Source organism: Misgurnus anguillicaudatus, chromosome 15 (assembly GCF_027580225.2).
Source record: "Misgurnus anguillicaudatus chromosome 15, ASM2758022v2, whole genome shotgun sequence".
Taxonomy (NCBI): domain Eukaryota; kingdom Metazoa; phylum Chordata; class Actinopteri; order Cypriniformes; family Cobitidae; genus Misgurnus; species Misgurnus anguillicaudatus.
The window spans coordinates 35,063,653-35,085,893 of NC_073351.2; the positions used below are offsets into that span (position 1 = coordinate 35,063,653).

Sequence of the window (22,241 nt, forward strand, 5' to 3'; positions counted from 1 at the left end):
TTGCATACTATTTGAAGTCAGTATGCAGTACTATTTTTCATTCTGAACACAGCTAGCCAAAGTTTTTAGTCTCAGATTTGTTCCTGCAGGTAGCTCGGATGTACCTTTAGGGTTGTGTGTGTGCGCGAGTATAAAGAGAACCCCTAGGAACTCTCAGTTCTACGCATCTATAAATCCACTGAAACAGACTTTAACACACTCTCTCTCTCTGTCCTTGACGGCCAAATGCCACAGTGCAAATTCCACAGGTACATTTTCCCTCGAGACTTTAGATTCCCAAAGAGTTATCCCTCCTCACCCACACCCGAAGAGTGCATGAAAGCCCCAAATCTCCCCAGGGCGACAGGGTTCCCTTTAATACTCCCCCCCACACACACACGGTGAATGAAGAAAGGGGAAATACAGTGCTGCTCTGTGAATCTACAGCTGTGTCCATTACTGGCACCTTTAATGGCCACATAAAAAAGGTCTCATTTCAGCACACCACCGTTGACATAAATTACACCAGCACATCAGTGGACATGAGCGCAGCTTTACTAAGACATTCTCTATAAACTGTTTTTTTAAGAGGGTATTCGTGCTAGAAACATTGTATTTGCGATTACTGCTGCCAACCCAGCTTGCAACAATTTTGACTAAAACATGGCAAAATTTGGCTGTCAGTGAAAGTCTAATGCTGCGTTCACACCAAACATGAAGCATCGCGTTCCTCGTTCTAGATTACTCGCGAGATTAAACTTCGTCTCATGCGAATTTTCACTTTAGTTGAATATTTTTAAAACTGTGCAGAGACGCGTTTGAGGCAAATAGCATGTGTTTTTGCTGCAAACGCGCTGCCTCATTTGCGTAATTTACATTGCTCGTGTGAGTTTGCATCTGTTCGCGCCTTTGCAATGACTTTGTGATTTACTTACGCAAAGTGTGTAAGCAACATAATAGACGTCTAACCAACCACGAAGCAACTAGGCTTAGAAAATTTTAAATAAATTAAAGCAAACACCTTGAACACCTGTTGACTTTGCTTACTATGGAATATAATACATACACAAAAAAATATTTCTTTGACCAAAATATGTTTTAAATATATGCTAAATACATTTTGTAGAACGTGAAGCTTAATTAAATATATTTTTGAATTTGTAAATAGATTTAGTTTTAACCTTTATATATCAACATATATTTCTGAATACATTTCAGAGGCAACAAATACATTTTGCAAGTCATATGGCAAAAAAATGAGCAAAATATAAAAGTTTGTTTAACTCTTTCACCGCCATTGATGAGATATCTCGTCAATTAAGAGAAAACGCTTCCCCGCCAATGACGAGATTTTCCGTCTTTCCGCAATATCGCTATTATCCACCAGGTGGCGCCCTTCCGCCGGAAGTAATGCCCTATGGCAAGCAGCTGCATGTCCGTGTCTGTTTTAAAGATCGCTCTATGAAAAGTCCGTCACAAAAATGGAATTATCTGTGCTTTTTGCTCAAAATGTGGTGTTTTTGCAGAAACCTACCCATATTCAAAAGCTGATTACAAAAGAACCACTGAAGGTAGGATGAAACGTTTTTTTTTTTTTTGTTTGTTTGAAAGCAGAGGGTCTGTTCTTTCATTTGGTATATTGTATGTTTATATATTTAAAGAAGAAAATTTTCTGGAAGGCATTAAACTTTGGTGAAAATCATGAAAAACGCTGGCGCTGGCTGGCAACTTTTTTTTAAAACGCTGGCGGAGTTAAAATATAACATTATAAGTATATTTTTGCTGTTGAAAATAAATGTAATTTTAATGTTACATTTACAGGTTTATAACATTATATATTATATTATATATATATTATTTATAGAAGTTTTTCTTTCAATGCAACGTGAATATAAATGAACGTGAATAAACGTGAAAATATACAATTTTAAAAACTCGCCAAAAAATATATATATTTATAATTTAATATATATTTTAAAATTACATATAATTTGTAAACATACTCTAACATTGTTTGGCAATTTTATTTTATTTTTAAATACATGTACAATTATATTTGAATATATATATATATATTTTTGCCGTATGGGTTTATTTGGCAAAAACGGCATGTAACCAAATGTTATTACGTTATAAATGTTAAATGTTATTTAGGGTAGAAGTGGGGTTACTCAAACCTGGACTATATCTGATCTATAATTAGTCGTTAATTCACTGTCTCGGTTATGGCTTGCTGAGAATTGAGTCTACTGGTGCCTGTAATGAATCACCTAGCTTAAAGGTTCATAGCTAAAACAATGACACTTTTAGTGCACCTTTCTCAGTCTCTCTTTTTCCCAAAAACATTTTGTAGGATGCAATTTATGCAACCAGAATTTTTTTGGGGGGACAATGATTAAAGATGTTCTGATCTTCCACAATAATATTACAAAATGACATGACTGAGAGGAAATTCACTAGGAATGAATTGTGCCCATCGAAAGCAGTTTGTTTACACTCCAATTCATGAAAGTATTATGCAAATCACATAACAGTAAAATTCACCAACAAGTGCATTAGTGATGAACGCAATTTGCAGCATGCAATCGCAGTGCAATCTTGCAGTCCAGTTCTGAGTGCTAGATTCTGAAGCATTATGCAGATTACAATTATTTGGCATACTGCATCATACAAACGCTTCAATTCAGACACAGCAATCTTTTCACTTAACGTTTAAATCTTTATACTGTATGTATCTTTTGAAAATGCCTAAAATGCAATCAACTACTATGAATGTCTGAATATGGACCCGGTTATAACCGCCCTGCTTTTGGTTCTGAGAAAGCAAAAAGACTTGTGATCAGAACTTCTGCATGTCCCGAGGTAATAAATAATGACAATTTCACAAACACTCAATTCTGCTCATTGATATCTGGTTTAACTGCTAATTAGTCCGCACTTAGTATCTTCCAAAGGTTTGATGCCACTTTGGCAAATCCAGTTATCAGTACTTCCTCCAAAGTGCTCAAAGCAGCAGTCTGAGAACTTTGATAAAAACCTGTGCACTTTGACTTTCTGAAATCCAGCCAGCCAGATTGGAACCAGCTCTTAACATATTTGTGTGCAATATGCATCGTGGTCTGTTGGCTTACTGTCTGAGTTGCTGTCTAGATAGCTGCATAACGGAAGACAGCATGATAGCTTGAGTTATAAGTATACTATATAACAGCTCGTATAACAGAATAGATGTAAACTCACCAGTCCAGCCAGCTGAACTTCACACTGTCCACACACTTTACCCTTCAGTCTGAGTTTTCTGTGTGCACCCTGTGTTTTGACAGCCGGTTGTCCCACCACCTGCTTCTGTACAACTGAGTTTACACAAACACAAACAACTTAAACACCACACAATATTTTATAACAGACATTTCAATCTATTTGCCCACCATTTCTTAATGTGCAACTTTATTGACTGTGCAAAATGCATTGTTGTCACGTGTCGTCACTTGTCAAAAGTTTGGACAATCCTGAAGATGCAAGCTGAAACAAATGCTTCGATTTGTTAAAGAGCTGAATAGAGTCATGTGTTCGTTATCAGTGATAATGTTGGTTGCATTGAATGTGTCTGATTCACTAAAACTGATTCACATTAGTTCATAAGAGTCGTTTGTTTGGACATCACTGTATTAGAAAGACGTGTTATCTTGTCATAATTTATCTAGGGCTGGGTAAAAATATCGATTCATCAGTGCATTGCAATTATTTGTTTCTCAATTCAATATCGATTCATCAAATCCTAAGAATCGATTCAGCCCCCCCGGCCAGTGGCGGCGCTGTGGGAAACACTCCAGTGAGAGCGTTCAGCGTTGTACAAGACGCGCTTTATCAAAACAAAAAGATCAAAGATGGCAAACAGCAGCACTTCTTTCAAGCCTGCACCATCAACGTTAAAAGGCGATGTTTGGGCTCATTTTGGGTTCTACTGTAAGCCGGTAACAAATGACGAGGTGGATAAAACTAAAGTGGTCTGTAAGCATTGTCACACTGCTAAATAAACCATGACAGGAAACGTGCTGGGGTCAATTTGTTCTTAAACATTAGTAATACTACACACATTATTTAAAAATAAACTGAGGTACTTAATTGCTCGTGTATTGACTTATTATTGAATCGATATCGAAGCAAGAAAATCAATATCGAATCGAATCGAAGCCGCAAGAATCGAAATCGAATCGAATTGTGAAATTCCTAACAATACCCAGCCCTAAATTTATCGGGACGTGGTCTTTTCATTCCATCACATTGAAGCATTGTTGCTGTAAAACGGTCAAAGAAACTGATTCAAATGTATATTTTATACATATGGGATGGCAATGTTTTTTTTAGGGTTTCTTAGGGTGCCAACCCCATGCCACTCCAGTGGATCTGCCCTAGGCACCATTGTGTATTAATTTTACTATTAACTGTGCGTTCACACCAGACGCGAATATATTGCGCTATTTGCGCATAGTTGGGCGGGATTAAATTCAGACGTGAATATGCTCAATTTGCCTGCTTTAGCTAGCTTGTAGTTTCAATATGTATATACATATAGCTCAAATTGAGAAATCTTTTTTTAAAACTTCCCAGATTGTCCGACCTCCTCACCCACTTTCTTCCAAGCATCCTTTTAATTCCTGTTTCTATAAAAGTATGAAGATGTGTTGTACATCTCCGGGTGTCCACATACAGGGATTATGATTTTGTCCTCCATTGTTGTTTCGTATTTCACCTCGCTATGTCATAATCATGTCACTACTAAAGCAAGCTCCTGATTGTAAATGAGGCGCGAATATCGACCAAAGTTCAGATTTTTTAAATCCTGCGTTACATGCGTCAAACACACAAAATTTGTGCTGCGTCGTTCATGCCGCGTCATTCATGCTGGCTCATTCAAGCTAATCGCCCCACATCATTCATGCCACCTCATTCGCACAAATCACGCCGCATGATGTCTCTCATGCATCTTTACATTGACTTAACATGTAAAGCACTTGTGCTTAATGCTTCATTCACGTCTGGTGTGAACGCACTATAAGCTTGTTGCAATGCATTCTAGTATCTTCATTTTTTGCATAAAAGGAAGCAAAATTACAATATCTGATTCTAGGCAGATCACTGAAGTTAAAAACAAAGTTATAAATGACTTTTACTTAGTAGAAAAACACGACTGAAAAGTAGGGTGTGCAGTGTTAAAGTAATACATTTGGAAACAAAACAAAAGCTTCAAGTAGCGCCGAGCAAAGCAGATCTCAGATTCAAGTCCACCCACCTGGCAAAGGCTCATCCTTCAGCACTCTAATCTTCATTTTTCCTGGAGAGAGCTGGCCAAAACAACATATTTCAAACACCACATTATCACCAAATCCAGCAGGGAATCATTTTTGCACTTTATTTTAGATGCTGTGTCCAAGATTTGAGACCAACTCTGGTTTGAATGAGCAGGCAGACCCGATCTGATCTCAAGATAGGCAGATTTTATTACTGTGCCAGGAAGAAAAGGTGATCTCTTACTCTTTGAGTTGCATTCTCCTTGTTAGTCTTGGCGTTGTGGAACGCTGGGGCGAGAACTTTGGGCTGAGCGGAACGCCAGCGGGATGCACCCGTTTTCCTGTGTGGGAATTTCAAAGACGGCTGATCAACACAGAACTGGAACACTGGATAATATTTATACTGTGACTTGTTGAGGTGTCCTATTAACTCTTTAAACTGATTGATAACCTTTAATTATGCACATATCATAGTATAGAAAACAAACACAAACAGAACATTACAGCATTTTTCCTGCATAATTCATACACATACAGAGATGGAAGTCTGTTTTCTGATGTGTTGTTTTGGTTGCCACATGAAATCAACAGCCTAAATAATTCACATCATGATTGTGGAGGAGGCTGTTTGTTTAGGATGGGTTGTCATGTTGCAATGGAGCCGCAGGCCTCAGTATGTTCAAAGAACAGAAATGTATATTATATGCCTCTGCCAAAATAATAGGTTTTTTGTTTTGAAGCAGCAACTATGCTCTTAAAATGTTTCTTTCCTGCAGGTTAGTGCCACTTTTAGGTTGTTTCCATCATCTAAAATAAGACTTTTCATAAAAGGTGTGCTCGTCGCATGACCGGGGGTCATGTGACATTTTGGCAGAACTACAGTACCTCTGTTAAAATTAGGGTTGCAAAGGGGCGAAAACTTTCCAGGAAATTTCCAGACACTTTCCATCGAAACCTAATCTAGGGAAATTTAACGAGAATTTATGGGAAATTTTGGGAGATGTATATAAACTACACTCACCTAAAGGATTATTAGGAACACCATACTAATACTTTGTTTGACCCCCTTTCACATTCAGAACTGCCTTAATTCTACGTGGCATTGATTCAACAAGGTGCTGAAAGCATTATTTAGAATGGGCCATTTTAGTACAGTGAACTCATTGTCATTGTCATTGTCAACCAATTTGAAATGATTCGAGCTTTGTGACATGGTGTATTATCCTGCTGGAGGTAGCCATCAGAGGATGAGTACATGGTGGTCATAAAGGGATGGACATGGTCAGAAACAATGCTCAGGTAGGCGGTGGCATTTAAACGATGCCCAATTGGCACTAAGGGGCTAAAGTTTGGCAAAAAAACAACCCCCACACCATTACACCACCACCACCACCAGCTTGCACAGTGGTAACAAGGCATGATGGATCCATCTTCTCATTCTGTTTAAGCCAAATTCTGACTCTACCATCTGAATGTCTTAACAGAAATCGAGACTCTTCAGACCAGGCAAAACTGTCAATTTTTGGTGAGCTCGTGCAAATGGTAGCCGCTTTTTCCTATTTGTAGTGATGATAAGTGGTACCCTGTGGGGTCTTCTGCTGTTGTAGCCCATTCGCCTCAAGGTTGTGCGTGTTGTGGCTTCACAAATGCTTTGCTGCATACCTCGATTGTAACGAGTTCTTATTTCAGTCAAAGTTGCTCTTCTATCAGCTTGAATCAGTCGGCCATTCTCCTCTGACCTCTAGCATCAACAAGGCATTTTCACCAACAGGACTGCCACATACTGGATGTTTTCCCTTTTCACACCATTCTTTGTAAACCCTAGTTGAAAATCCCAGTAACTGAGCAGATTGTGAAATACTCAGACCAGCCCGTCTGGCACCAACAACCATGCCACGCTTCAAATTGCTTCACCTTTCTTTCCCATTCTGACATTCAGTTTAGAGTTCAGAAGATTGTCTTGACCAGGACCACACCCCTAAATGCATTGAAGCAACTGCCATGTGATTGGTTGATTAGATAATTGCATTAATGAGAAATTGAACAGGTGTTCCTAATAATCCTTTAGGTGAGTGTATTTCACATACAAACATATATTAACATTTTGTTTGGTCATAAGCAGACATGCATGCAAGGTAATACAAATTTTAAAGAAACGTAATACTGATAATTTTACACGAAAATACATGAATTTTAAAGCACTTACTCATCACTGTTCTTTGTATGAGAGGGTTGGTTGGTCTGCATTGTCTACACGTAGACTTACTCATTGGTTCATTTTTATCTATAAAGCTATTCTCGGTCTGCTTCCTCCATACCTTCAATCTTACATTAAAAAGAAAGGTACAGGATATTGTCTTCGTTCTGAGGACTTACTAGTTTTATCTGTCCCTCAAGTTCGGACTGAATTGGGAAAAGGGGCTTTTAAGTATGCGCCCCCCTGTGCTTGGAATCAGCTGCAAACAGTTTTGAATCTTAAGGAGCCAGTTTCTTTAGGTGTTTTTAAACTACTTTTAAATGATTTGGAGGCTACTCAAAATGGATGTAAATGCTTCGATTGATTATTGGAATGATCCTTGCTGTTGTTTATCGCATGAGATAATATATATATGAAAATTTGGATATTTTATAACCTTGTAATTTACTATTTATTGTACTTTGTTTTATGTTACATGTTTCTTGTTGTTATGTCTGTAACCTTGTTAATTTGTGCTGCTGCCTGTCTTGGCCAGAACGCTCTTGAAAAAGAGATTTTTAATCTTAATGAGTTTTCTTTTTGGTTAAATAAAGGTGATAATAATAAAAAAAAAATTCAAATTTCTAGTTTATTCCTATATATTCCCATTAATTTCCATATATTCCCATATATTCCCATTTATTAAAATGTATTCCCATATATTCCTGTTAATTCCCATGAAAATTTTCCAGCCTTGAAAATTCCCAGACTATTGCAACCCTAGTTAAAATGCATGTTCACGTGCTCAGACAAAAGCAAGATATGCATTCATGTGTGAGCTATTTACTGTACTAATTAATAGTCAACTAATTTATCATTTAGCTGTTGATTTAATAGACAGTGACTTGACAGCAACCTGTGTCTTCTCAAGGGAACGCTGGTGATAGTTACATAATAGATCAACCATTTCATGGCTTAATAATGTTGTCATCATTAAAACTAAATCATAGTTAAATTGGACCACTAACATCTGACCAAACAGAAACGTGCAAAAATGCTAAATACATTTCACTTTTTATTTTAAACATTATATTAATAAAACTTCTCAGTCAGATTATTGATAAGCCAATTAGAGCTCCCACTTTTTCTGTTTGCCAATCAAATTGAATGTCACAGAGCAACCCATATACTGTAGTGTATGGAAAGCATTTAGTTTAAATTCTCAATCATAAGTATGAGCAATATAAACAGTGATGTTTGCCTTAGCATTGCACCACTAATAATTAAAAGCACACATACTGCACAGCTCACCAGCTTCACTAAAACCCATCTTATATTATGCAGGGACAGTATTGGGAAAGGGCCTGCGGGAGTATAAGACGTTCCTTCTGCATGCTGTCCACTCTTATTAGGAGCCATTTATGTGCTGGCCTTTATCAGTCTGATGGAGACGGGTGTTTGGGATGGGGATTAACCGCGTACGAGTCTGCCTGTCAGCACTATAGGAAAACGCACAAGCGACGTGGCAGTTGTGCTAACAACTGGCGGATTATCATCAAGTGCAAACCAACAAGACAAACTTTTCACCTACCAGGCTGTCCAGTGTGTGATGACAAAAGGACTGAAAGGTGAAAGGTTACATGACTGCACACTTAACCTTCTGTTAAATCAAATTTTTAGAGTGATAAAAACTACATAAACTCAGAAAGTAAGACCAGTTGACAGTCTTTGTACTTTCAGATTTCTCATATGAAAGAAACATCTGGAAAAGCACAGAAGATGCTCCTGCTGAAAGTCTAACCAGTATGAACTTCCAAGTAGCTCTAGGCTGGTTAGTGGTGATTTGGTGATGGTTATGTTTAGGTTTGTCTGGTTCATTTTAAATATTTTCATTAAGGGGGCCAAATGCATGCTTCTGCACATACAGCCAAAAAAATAGTTTTCTGAAGCCAAACTTCATTTTTACGAGTTGCAAATGTTGTATTATACCATAGGATAGTAGATGCATGTATTGGGACCAGTGTTGGGTGTAACTAGTTACTAAGTAATTAGTTACTGTAATTTAATTACTTTTCCCTTGAAAAAGTAAAGTAAGGGATTACTCTAATTACAGTTACTTCTGATGTAACTAAATACTGTGTATGGACTCTTAAACAATTATGTATAGTATAATACAATAGTGGATTTAACATGGTTTAAGTTTACAATTCTCACTATTCACTGGTTGATTATTAGCATTAATATTAATGAGATGCTGGCTATTTATTAATACTTAATAGCACATATTAAAGCCTGATTCTGCAAAACCTTATTCTACATCCAATTTCTACCAATACTTAAAATTAACAACTTTTTTTAGTATTAATAAGCAGTAGTTGGAGTATTGAGGCAAAAGTAGTTAATATTTAGTTAATAGAGATAATTGGACCCTAAAGTGGGACCAGAATAATTGATGTACTGTTATATATTATTTCTTTGAGCCATTTCAAGCCTATCCTTGTATCGTTAACTAAATAGGATTTAAAAAGTAATTAGTAATAAGTAATTAAATACTTTTTGGAGAGAGTAATTTGTAAAGTAATCTAATTACATGATTGAAGATGTAATTAGTAACTAGTAATTAATTACTTTTTGAGTAACTTACCCAACACTGATTGGGACACTTTTGCGAATAAACATTACACTTTTTAAGAGGAGCAAGCACTATATGTGTGCCATATAAAAGCAAATTTGTCTTTGTGGTTACCTTAAGTTGACTTAAAGTTGTTGTGTGTAAATTTTAGCGGCATCTAATGGTGAGATTGCGAATTGCAACCAACAGATCATTCCTCAATTTCAAAATGCATATGCTAATGTCTGAAAATGAAACAAAGTATGGCTAAAACGAATTCTGTAATACAGTTTGTCCATTTAGGGCTACTGTAGAAACATGACACCAACTTCCATGTAGGGGACCCGCTGTGTATGTATATATAAACGGCTCATTCTAATGCTGCGTTCACACCAGCTGCGGTACAGCCGTCAAGCGCGAGTGATTTCAATGTTAAGTCAATGTGAAGGCACGTTGACGCGCGTCTGGAGGTCTCACGGCGCGAATGAGGCGTTTAGCGGCACGGTAGATACGATTCTGCCTCATTTGCGTGTCTAGTTTGCGCGAATTGAGCATCTGGCGCGTTACGCGCGAATGGTGCTTTTTGTGCATTTTGCGTTTGACACGAATTTGCGGCTAACGCCCAAGTTGAAAATTTGAACTTTGGCGGATTTTCGCACCGCGTTTACCAATCAGGAGCCTGCTTGCTGCTGTGGCAGCAGCCCCACCCGGAGTCACTCATTCAATATGGAGGAACGCTTGATATTGTCCGTGAGCAGTCACCCGGAGCTATACCACACAAGTTCTTATTTCTATAGAGACAGGAATAAAATGGACCTCGCTTGAAAGAGTGTCAGTGAGGACATTGGGCAACCTGGTAAGTTGTAAATACACATTTCACGGCATTCCCGCCGTTTTTTAAACTATTTTCCCCCTATAGTAAGGTGGCCAAATACAAACCGGTAACTCTCTCGATGAATCTTGCAAACAGACAACCGCATAGCACTTGCCCCTCCCACAAGAAGCAGATTTCGCCTCTGACGCGAGTCAAATGCTTGCTTTTTCTGCATGTGTACTTGGCTCTAGACGTGCAGATGTATTCAAAATGTTCAAGCGGCAAACTAGACGCGATTTTGACGCCTCAAACGTGGCTGGTGTGAACCCACGGTAAGGTAATATTAGATTGCAATTATGTCAGGAGATCCTTCTAAAAGTTACAAAGTGTACCTTTAAGGCCGAAATATGATCTGTTTTTATGCGTACGCAAGGGCGTGACGCAATTTTCTGCATCAGGAGAGACGTGTACTGTACACGCACACCGTCAGATTTTTGGAACCCCCGTACATTATATCCGTAGGTTGTGCATGTGCCTACAGGAAAATGTAGTATGTAGCCCAGGAAATGCATTGCAATTTGTCGTAATGTGCATGTGTCGAACGTCTGTGTACACGTACGGGTCAAATAAACTATACTTAGCAAGGCGCGCGTTCGACTGTGCGCGTATGTTCACGTAAAATATTTACTCTGTGCTTTAGGAGACAATAGTAAACTTTTGCTTGTTGACAAGATTTAAGAACACAGCAGAACAGATAACTACAGTATCAAACATTACAAAAAGAACACTAAAGTACATGGCAAGTTTGTGCAAGCACCCTAGTTTGTGAACACATCTCAGACGCCCACTGAGCACGCTGAAGGCCGGAGTCTATCAGCTCTCATCTGCTGGTATAAATTCACCTGTGGCCCTTTAGTGCTTCGCCTGCGCTGTGATAAACAGAGGCGGTTCAGCATGCGGCGAGATAACATCAACCATTCCCAGCACAGCTCCCGCAACAGAACTTCTGCTTTGATTAATGACCTCGGATAAAAACTAATCTAAAACGGTTTTGTTTAAAAACTTCCGTACGGAGGCATTCGTAATTTAGATATAGTACCGCTAACATCTCTTAATATGACAGTTCCGGTACACGGCAGAAGAAATGAGGCTGCGGGTTCAGATCTCAGGGGCATTGAGGCAAGCTGCATCCCCGCTGTATTCATCGGATTATGGCGAAGGGCTCCTGTGTGTTATTGATATATGGGGTTATAATTGACGGTGTCAGTTCCCGAGAAGAACTCACAACAATGGCTTTATTGTATCGTCTCCAGCTGTCTTTCCGCTTTTCCGCTGGGTTTCATACAAGCTAAACTGAACCAGCAGCATTTGATGTATGATGTTGATTATCATGATTTCAACCCTCAGTATCTACAAAAAGCAAAAATCACGGTACCTGTAATGCACTTACGATCAAAGCAAAGAGCTTGAAAAGCAGAAATGTTTGAATTATTCAGTAAAAATCGGTTTAATATTAGAGCTGTAAAGTTTTCTAGCTGGATGAACTGGTTTGGCATTATTTCTGTGGGTGGGCCTTAAAAACACTGTACAATGTAATGTTTATTGACCAGCCTATATTTACTTTATAAGTGCCCTATAGTTTTCTTCCATTTAAAAAAAACTGAGGAATAAAGACTTTATTTTCTTCAATAACCAACATAAATGCCACAAATGCAGTCGTTGGACCCCACTTATATTAAGCCGAAACATTCTTCAAAGTCGCAGATAACTTAATTTTTTTTATTCAATTGCATGCATTTTTATTCAATTGCATGCATTCACATTAAAGTGTGTTGAAATGTAATCATCTATTCACTGTATCTACCCTAATACCATGGTGTTTCCATCCCTGTTATGAGTTATGAGCTGATACAAACCCATAAAACAGATGCCACTATAAATTCATGAGGTGGACCTACATGGGTCATATTTTAGTGTTATTAATGAAGTAGAAAGAAGAGGCCAGGCTGAGAGGAGAGAGCGATATCAAAATATTAACTACTGATGTTATTTTTTCCTATTCTTTAATTTTGACAGGAAACTAATTTCATGCCTTCCTCATTTTGGCGTAGGGTCCCACTTAATCTTAATTTGTTTGGGAGAAATGGGAAGACAAGCATGGCGGTGCAGAGAAACTGGAGCCGATGACTCAATTTCCCTCGACTCGATGGCAACGCCGATTCCATCAGCAGAGCGTTCAGAAGCCAAACCTTCTCTCCAGATCACCTCCAGGAACATTGTGTGAAATTCAGGTTTGTAAAGCTGATTGTGTCTCCTTCACTATTTCTCTCAAATTCCTGCCTGCTTTTGCTACCTTGGCCACATATGCATGTTGATTCCAGCCTCTTATTATATGTTAAGTGTCTTTGCTTCCTCTTTATTAAGAAACATAACCCACAATTGGTTAATAATGACATTGTATGTTCAGGTGAACTGTCACTTTAACCATCTTCTAGTTCTAGCTTGCCTCCAAACTTTAACTTCACCAATTTTTAGTTTTCATCTGCTCTCTTTTCCTATGTATCATTGTTTACATTTCTCCTTTATCTCAAAACTCTCTCTTTTAGGCTCATGAATTCATGAATTTTACTATTGTCTTACTCACTCTCTCTCCTCTTTCTCTTGACTCATACGCTCTCTCAGCTCCTCCAGCTTGCTCTCCATCTCTTTGGTCTGCTGATCCAGCTGCAACTTTTCCATACGAAGCTCCCGAAGATTCCTGGTAAAAAATATACACACACATCTGATAAATATTTTTAGATACATATCTGAATCAGCTTAAACGAGAGGTGTAAAAACACGGCCCACCAAGGTGTCCAATCTGGCCTCCATGATGATTTATACAGTTTATGAAATATTACATTAATATTTTAAAATCCCTTTCAGGTGGGACGCGGCAGTTGCGAGTGTCTAGTTAATTTTCAACAGGAGAGCGACAAAACACGGATGGTTTGACAGGTGGAGCGTAGACCGCACATGGTGCTGGTGCATCCAAAAATCTTGACGTTTCCGCGGGCATGGCTCTTTGAAGCAGGTGAGAAGAAAAGTGGCAGCCGTACGGAAATTCTGCTGCCTGTTGCGTACCATGTGAAACACCCATGAATCAGTTTCTGCCTTAACAAGCCGCAATGGCAACACACGACGAACGGCAGTGGGTTCTAGTTTCTACAAGGGTTACTACTAATAAATATTGTGGCTGGTCTGGACTCACATAGAAATGAGAGTAGCACGTACTCTAAAACTGGTGATGTTGATCTGGTGGTCAAAGAAACGATTCAAGCACGATTTCAAAGCATAATGCCTGCAGCACACTTAGGTTTAAAAAAAAGTATCCGTCCCTCAAATGGTGACGTTATTTACCTTTCGGTCCTTAACCTAAAATGAGTTTGACACCCCTGGCTTAAACCATAGAAAAGCTAGGCAGTATGCTTCATTTAATGTAATGGATGTAGCTGAAATAGCCAAATGTATTAAAAGGTGACCACATACTTTTATAGAAAAATATTTATTTCTTTGGTACAACAAACCAAATCACCATGCGTAACCACAATTTCTCGTCTTGCACTAGACGTGTGATGCGCCAACGCGACCTTACGTATTACGTAAGAACATCGAAAGGTCACCCGTTATGTGAAATGCACACTTGCAGACCATTTTAAACAATAAACTGACACTAAGACATTAACTAGTATCATTTCACATACAACAACTTCAGAATGGTCCTCTTTCTTCACACTTTTAAACACTGAAGCGGTAGTTTCACATACGTCATGCGTGACCTTTCGACGTGATTACGCAATGCATAAGGTTGGGCTGGTGCGTCACACAGCTAGTGCAAGATGAGAAATTGTTGTTTAAAAGTGCAATTTTTTTCTTGCCGAAAATGACAATCATTTCTCTAGATAAGACCCGTATGCCTCGTTTGACATTAGCCTCTTTCACACAGTAATTCTGGTAAATTACCATGAGCGGAAGTACCTGTAGCACGCGGCGAGCTCAGTGTTGTATTTGTAAACAATCCACGTCGTTCACATCCACGGTCCGTATTTTGTTGTTTTCACGTTTGTGGTAAACAGTCGCGAAGTTGCTCATGACCAAACAACATTGAATGAGACGACGTCAAACAGAAAACGCGTTTTTAACAACAGTACTGTTTGCACTTTAGGCTTCACATAGAGCATGCTAAGGACGTCGGCAATTCGGTGGTCAGCTGTTTTTATCAACTTTGGTGAAGAAATGTGGACGTAAACTGCAGGTGTGCTCAACTTTCAAGCAGCATGTGTGTGGAAACGTCAGTAAACAGTGCGGGGGTAAACGCGTCATCTGTATTAAAACGCTATGATTGGCCCGAAGCTGTCAGCACGGTCTGACGTCGTCCGTTCTAAATGCCGGTAATCCTATAATTTTCGTTCACACACAGCGCTTATCGGTAAATTACTGGTAATCTTACAACCTGTCTTACTGGTAAATTGGGAGCACTGATTTACCGGAAAGGTTCTGTTCACACATGATCTGTTAACTGCAATTTACCAGTAAATTACCAGTAAAGACTGTATGTGTGAAAGAGACTATTGTTTAGAGCCATTTGAAGCTGCATTGACATTACAATTTTAAACTGCAATTGAAACTGTAAACTGTTGAGGTCCAATAAAGTCTATTAAATTGAGAAAAATCCTGGAAAGGATTGGAATGAAAAAAATCTTCTCATCTGAACAAAGAAAGACATCAAAATTTTGTATAAAATGGGGGTGAGTAAATTATCAGGATTTTTTTTTTTTTATAAAAGTGGAGTAATCCTTTAACTTTTTGATCCACTTCAAATGTTGAGTAGTGTACATAAGGCAGGAAAAAGAGTTCCTCCATTTGCAAAGACCACATCTAACTTGCTAATGTGAAAAATCTGAAGCGTGAAAATAAACTGAAAGGAAGCAACTGTGCAAACCTGACATTTAACTTCATTGACTTCGGCTTGCTGGGAAGAACCACAAAGTTGTTTAAATTCATGGTGCTCTGCGATCAGACTGTAAGCTTCACAGGCTGTAATTTCCACTCAAGTGTCCTGAAAGGAAAAGAGTTTTGAGTGACAAAAACACAGCACAAAGTAGCACAAAATAACTGAATTCATTCATAAAGAGGCCACAGAAGTGAACACAAGTCAAATAGTGCATATGCAATGAAGCAAACTTATCTTATATACCATAGTATTAAATGTTTACCATAGTTATATACTGCAGTATGATATAAAAACACATGGTATTTAATGTAATGTAATGTATTTATGGTTCATAAAGTAATGCAAAATTATATATCATTCAGGTTGAGTGAGACACACTGACATTGGGATTACTGTCAAAAACTGAATGCACTCTACTGTGTATGTAAATACCATAATGTAGCAAAGAAGCATCTTGTGTGTTGCAATTGCCATTTTACATATTTCAATTTACACACCAATACTTTCCCACACATTGATATCACCGTAGTTTTTGTAAAGTGCAATAAAGCTTTACAAACGTATGTTAGTACTAAATGTTTATCCAAACTAAAAAAAGCGTTTAAATATAACGTTATACCCATTAGTTTGGCAGCCACTGCGTTTGGATGTTAGCATTATCTAAGAGCAGAGCAAAACCAAACGAATGGTGCTGATGAGCTTCAAAAACGGGCTTTTTGTTATTTAATAAACGTGTATACAAACGATTAAACTTAAATAGCAATGCTGTATATAAGTGTGAGACTGCGTTTGAAAGCATTGAGTTGTCACTTACTTTAACGCGTTTGTCTTCCTGAAGCGCTGCTTGTGGAAACTGTGTACGGCTGTCGCATAGCAACGCGTCATCTCGCGATAGTTGGTGTGTTGCTGTTAGAGACGAGTTCGGTTTTGTTTATATTTTCCCCACATTTTACAATAATAAAAACCCCGTTTAAATTATAAAATAACACAAATGTAACTATATAAATGATGCTGTGACTAATCAGAAATAAAACTATTTTGTAATTTACATCACCTGTGTAGTCAGCCTTTCCTGTCATTTTATCAAGCAAACTTTTACTCTGAGATGCTTTTTAAATAGTAATTAAAATGTTTGCATATTTTCTGGGCTTTTATTTGCTGCCTTATTATTCAGTCCAAATCATCCATTTGAAAAAAAAAATTAACGTACATACATGCATACTAGTTGTACATACATACATACATACATACATACATACTTACATACATACATACATACATACATACATACATACACACTTACATACATTCTTAGTTATACTTAACATACAGTACATACATACATACATACATACACACTTATATACATACTTAGTAATACTTACAGTACATACATACATACATACATACATGCTATTTACTGTACATACAGTACATACATACAATTTACTGTACATGCATACATATTATTTACTGTACATACATAAGCTACATATATACAGTACATACATACACACACACACACACACACACACACACACACACACACATACACACATACATACTTACATAGGCTACAGTACATACATACATACATACATACATACATGCATGCATAGATACACTACATAAATACATACATACTTAGTAATACTTACAGTACATACATACATACATACATACATACATACATACATACATACATACATACATACATACATACATACATGCATACATACATACATACACTACATACATAAATACATACATACTTAGTAATGCTTACAGTACATACATACATACATACATACATACATACATACATACATACATACATGCATGCATGCATGCATGCATACATACATACATACATACATACATACTGTACTATTTACTGTACATACATAGATACATAGATACATACATACATACACATGTAATGAACGACATATACATTTGTTCATAAACCTAATTTAAAAAATGTAAGCATGTGCCTACAGATTAAGAAGTTTTTAAGATCATGACAACTTTTTAATTAAGTAACCCTTAACTTTTTAACAGATACAGAAAACATATAGGTCTGTCTGTGTTATACTGTATTGTATTCATGGCATCCCACAAAAAAATAAACGGTCAAAAAATTGTTCCAATCTGTCAATGGACAGTACCCTTTGAAAAGGTCATAATAAATACCATTTAGATACAGATATGTGTTCCAACATGTACATTTAATGTACTAATATAACCTCTGCACGTACAAAGATGTGCTTTTTTTGGGTACTGCCCTACAGTGACAGCTAGGGACCTTTTTTCAAAGTGGCATCTTGTGCTGCTACTGTATGCAATATTACATTTCTTTTATTAAGGCTCATTTTTATTTCCCCAATGCAATTTTTTATTTAGCCTACCATCCATACTTACCTAATTGAACGTAACACAGTTCAAGTCTATTTAGCTGACAGTGTGAGCTCACATGGTGTGAAGGGTTGTTAAAAAGTTTCTTTAGGGAAAATAAATTGCAGAGTTTTCCTGTTTTCTTTGTGTTTTAGTGGCTCATGCCTGTGCTAATGAAGTCCTGACGTTCATCAAGTGTCCTGCGGTTTCCTGACACACAGGAGTGAGGACTCTGTTGCTCCTGTAATTATGGACAGCTTGATTTCCCTAATTAAAATCAGTTCAGTACCAAAATCACATTTCATGTGGATGTTTTGATTGCACTCATAAGAACCTTCATTAAAGCATCAACACCGTATGTCTCAATTAGTCGACAGAAATTAGTCTGCCGCTCTGTTTTCACAGCAATTTCAGCATTTTACATGTACTTTTCTTTGCCGTATGTCTCTTCAAGACGAATTTTATTCACATCTTATTATTAAAAATTTCTGCATCCTTGGGTTTCTGTGTCAGTTTGCTTGCACAGTATACTATGTTTAACAAAATAAAGCCTGTACCTTATATTTACATAACCATTGGTGTGATTTTAACATACAGTGATGGAATCAGATGGTGTATTGTGATATATGTAAAGAATATTCAGTTTATTGGGGCGTACACATCAAATGCAGATTCAACAATTTGTGCGAGTCAATGCAAAGAAGTGAATAGATGCGAACTGGCATGGGGAGATGTGAATGGCGCTAATTGGACGATTGCCACAAAAACACGTTCTATTTGCCTCAAACGCATCTTCAAGCAAGACAAAAATATTTAACTCAAGCAAAAAATTAGCATGACACAAAGTTAAATCCCGCTAGTAATCTAATGTTACGTACACACAAAGCGCGGGGCATCCCGTACTCACTATAGATTAGCCTACTTGCGGGATTTAACTACGTGTCATGCACATTTTGCAAAGATGCGTTTGAGGCGAATAGCGCCGCCCATATCGCGTCATTCGCATCACCCCACGTAAGGACACGTCTGATCACGTCTTTGCATTGACTTTCTATGTAATCTACTCGCGCAAATCGTTGAACTCACGTTTGTATGCTCTGTAAACCAAGGAACGCAATGCTTTGTGTTTAGTGTGCACGCAGCATTATGGGGAGTAAACACCAAATCCAAATTTAAAATTTGAGCGAGTAGATTACATACAAAGACATGCAAAGACGCAAATTGACGGGAACTTGAACAGGGAGATGTGAGTGACGCGAATTGGGCACTGTGATTGCAGAAAAAACACATGCTATTCGGCTCAAACGCATCTTTGCCCAAGTTGAAAATATTCAACTCAAGAGAAAAATTTGCATGACACGATATTAAATGCCACAAGTAATCTAGAGCAAGGAACGCGATGCTTCATGGTTTGTACGCAGTATAATGGGCGTGCACACCAAACGCGAATTTAACGATTTACAAGAATAGATTACATATAAAGTCAATGTAAAGACACAAATAGATGCAAACTCGCGCGGGGCGATGCGAATGATGCAAATTGGGCTGTGTGATTGCGACGAAAACACGCGCTATTTGCCTTAAATTCATCCTTATGCAAGTTGAGCAGCACGATTGCCGCAAAAACATACACCTTTAACCCCAGACACACAAGTTGAAAATATTCAACTCAAGCAAAACATTTTCATGACACGAAATTAAATCCCGCAAGTAATCTAGAGCGAAGAATGGGAGGCTTCGCATTACGTGTGTACACAGCATTATGAGGCATACACACCAAACACCAAATTCAATGATTTGCAAGAATATATTACAAACAAAGTTAATGTAAAGAAGCGAATAGACGTGAACTGACGTTGGACAATGCCAATTAAATAAATTGGGCAAGGTGATTGCTACAAAAACACGCGCTATTCAGCTCAAACACGTCTTCGCGCAAAGTGAATATATTCAACTCAAGTGAAAATTTAGCATAATATGAAATTAAATCCCACAAATAATCTAGGGCGAGGAATGGGATGTTTCGCATTAGGTGTGTACACAGCATTATGGGGCATACACACCAAACAACAAATTCAATGATTTGAAATATTACAAACAAAGTCAATGTAAAGAAGCGAATAGACGTGAACTGACGTTGGGCAATGCCAATGAAATAAATTGGGCAAGGTGATTGCTACAAAAACACGTCTTCGCGCAAGTTAAAAAAAATTCTACTTAAGTAAAAAATTTGCATAATATGAAGTTAAATCCTGTGAGTAATCTAAAGCAAGAAACGCGATGCTTCACGTTTGCTGTGTACGCAGCATTATGGGGCATACACACCAAACACCAAATTCAACAATTTGCAAGAATATTTACAAACAAAGTCAATGTAAAGATGCCAGTAGACGCGAACTTGTGTTGGGCAATGCGAATGACACAAATTGGGCAGGGTGATCCGCAAAAACACAAGCTATTCAGCTCAAACACATCTTTGCGCAAGTTGAAAATATTCTACTTAAGTAAAAAAATTGCATTATACTAAATTAAATCCTGTGAGTAATCTAGAGCAAGGAACGCAATGCTTCACGTTTGGTATGTACGCACCATTACAAAATAAGCCTCTGAGCTAAATAGCTGAACCCAGGAAACACACATACTGATAAAAATGTATATGCACTCTACGTCACTTTGGATAAAAGAGTTTGCCAAATGCATGAATGTAAATGCAGTCTTTTGTATCACTATCTTTCTATAATCAATACTTCATTTTTATGTAACATAATGTCTAGTTGTGCAAATAAAACATAACACGTAAGGACGTAAAGCTTTACATACTAATGCATGTGTCCCTATGAAGACACCCAGTCTGTGCTTGCCATTACAACAGAGCCAGGACTCATCAGTATTCAACTTGAGTTTAAACTTTCAGATCTTTGCCTCTTCTGTTTCGCAGCCTCTCTCTGTACCCAGACTATAGTGGGTGGGAAGGGGACCGCTGGCCACCACAGATGAAAGCTGGTTTCAGATTCTGTTCTCCCCATCTGACACAAAACTGACCCCACACAAGGACAAAATACACCGTGATCCATGCTTTATAACTTGTATGGGCTGTATGTATTTAAAGAATTCTCCCAAAACATGCCAAGGTCATATTTTACCTCAAAAAACATTTTTGCATAAAGACATGTTTAGCATAAAAAAATATGATTAAAATGATCTCTATAAATAGGCTTCATGACACATTCAGTACATTCAAATAGTCATTAGCATAATGTAGATCTTTCACTTTTTTGCATTTTAATGTGATACAGTAAAAATCTTTCTAATGCAATGGTTAATGTTTAATTTGATATCATTAAGAATTAAAGGTCATCTACTAAATACTATCAGGTTGTATTGTGTATATACAATACAATTTAAAGGAGAAGCATACAATTGAATGCCAAATTTCACACATGCTTTGATAGTGCCACATTTTTATAACTTTTCATAGTCAACCTACTGTATTATGAAAGGCTTAATATGAGAAATGATGTATAAAACAGGTTGAAATGTGACCCAGGCATGTTTTCGTTTGATATATCCTAAAATCTAAACATCTCTTCCATCCCACAACTTTGGCTCCAGCCACCAGCAAGACAGTCAGACCAGAGACAGCATACAAATGAGCCGGACATCACTATCACCGAAAGAAAGAGACAGATTAAAAGCACAGAGGTCATGTAGTGTAACAGTGACAGATGAGGGGTAAAATTTGCCGCATGTGTTGAAATGTCAGGGCCATTTAATCCATTATGTTGCTCGATCACAGCGGCTGATTCAAATGTCATTAGTTAACACTGGCTTTCATATCAGACGACTGACTCTAAAATATTGTGAAATCCTCCGTGCAGCGACCAGAGGGCGTTTAACAATTTAAAATCATTAGTATGACTTGGCATCAATTTTACCAATTCTTTCTATTTCCGTAGACATCATCCTCCAAATGTTACAAACTCCTA

The 22,241-nt window shown here is 37.7% G+C and overlaps 1 protein-coding gene across 3 annotated transcripts in view; it reads right to left on the minus strand.

Moving 5' to 3' along the window:
- The window catches only part of zbbx (zinc finger, B-box domain containing), a 75,682-nt gene extending 58,877 nt beyond the window's left edge, over nucleotides 1–16,805 (minus strand). For 2 of the 3 annotated variants that reach the window (XM_055174359.2, XM_055174360.2), the window contains exons 1-6: nucleotides 16,676–16,805; nucleotides 15,850–15,966; nucleotides 13,513–13,626; nucleotides 5,512–5,608; nucleotides 5,270–5,321; nucleotides 3,217–3,329 (exon numbers count right to left, since the gene is read on the minus strand). In XM_055174359.2, the coding sequence (XP_055030334.2) occupies nucleotides 3,217–3,329; nucleotides 5,270–5,321; nucleotides 5,512–5,608; nucleotides 13,513–13,626; nucleotides 15,850–15,911 (438 nt within the window). In that variant the 5' untranslated portion in view covers nucleotides 15,912–15,966; nucleotides 16,676–16,805. Of the gene's footprint in view, nucleotides 1–3,216; nucleotides 3,330–5,269; nucleotides 5,322–5,511; nucleotides 5,609–13,512; nucleotides 13,627–15,849; nucleotides 15,967–16,675 lie in introns of those variants that run through there. The other variant, XM_055174361.2, reaches the window with a different exon arrangement.
- Nucleotides 16,806–22,241: the final 5,436 nt, after the last annotated feature.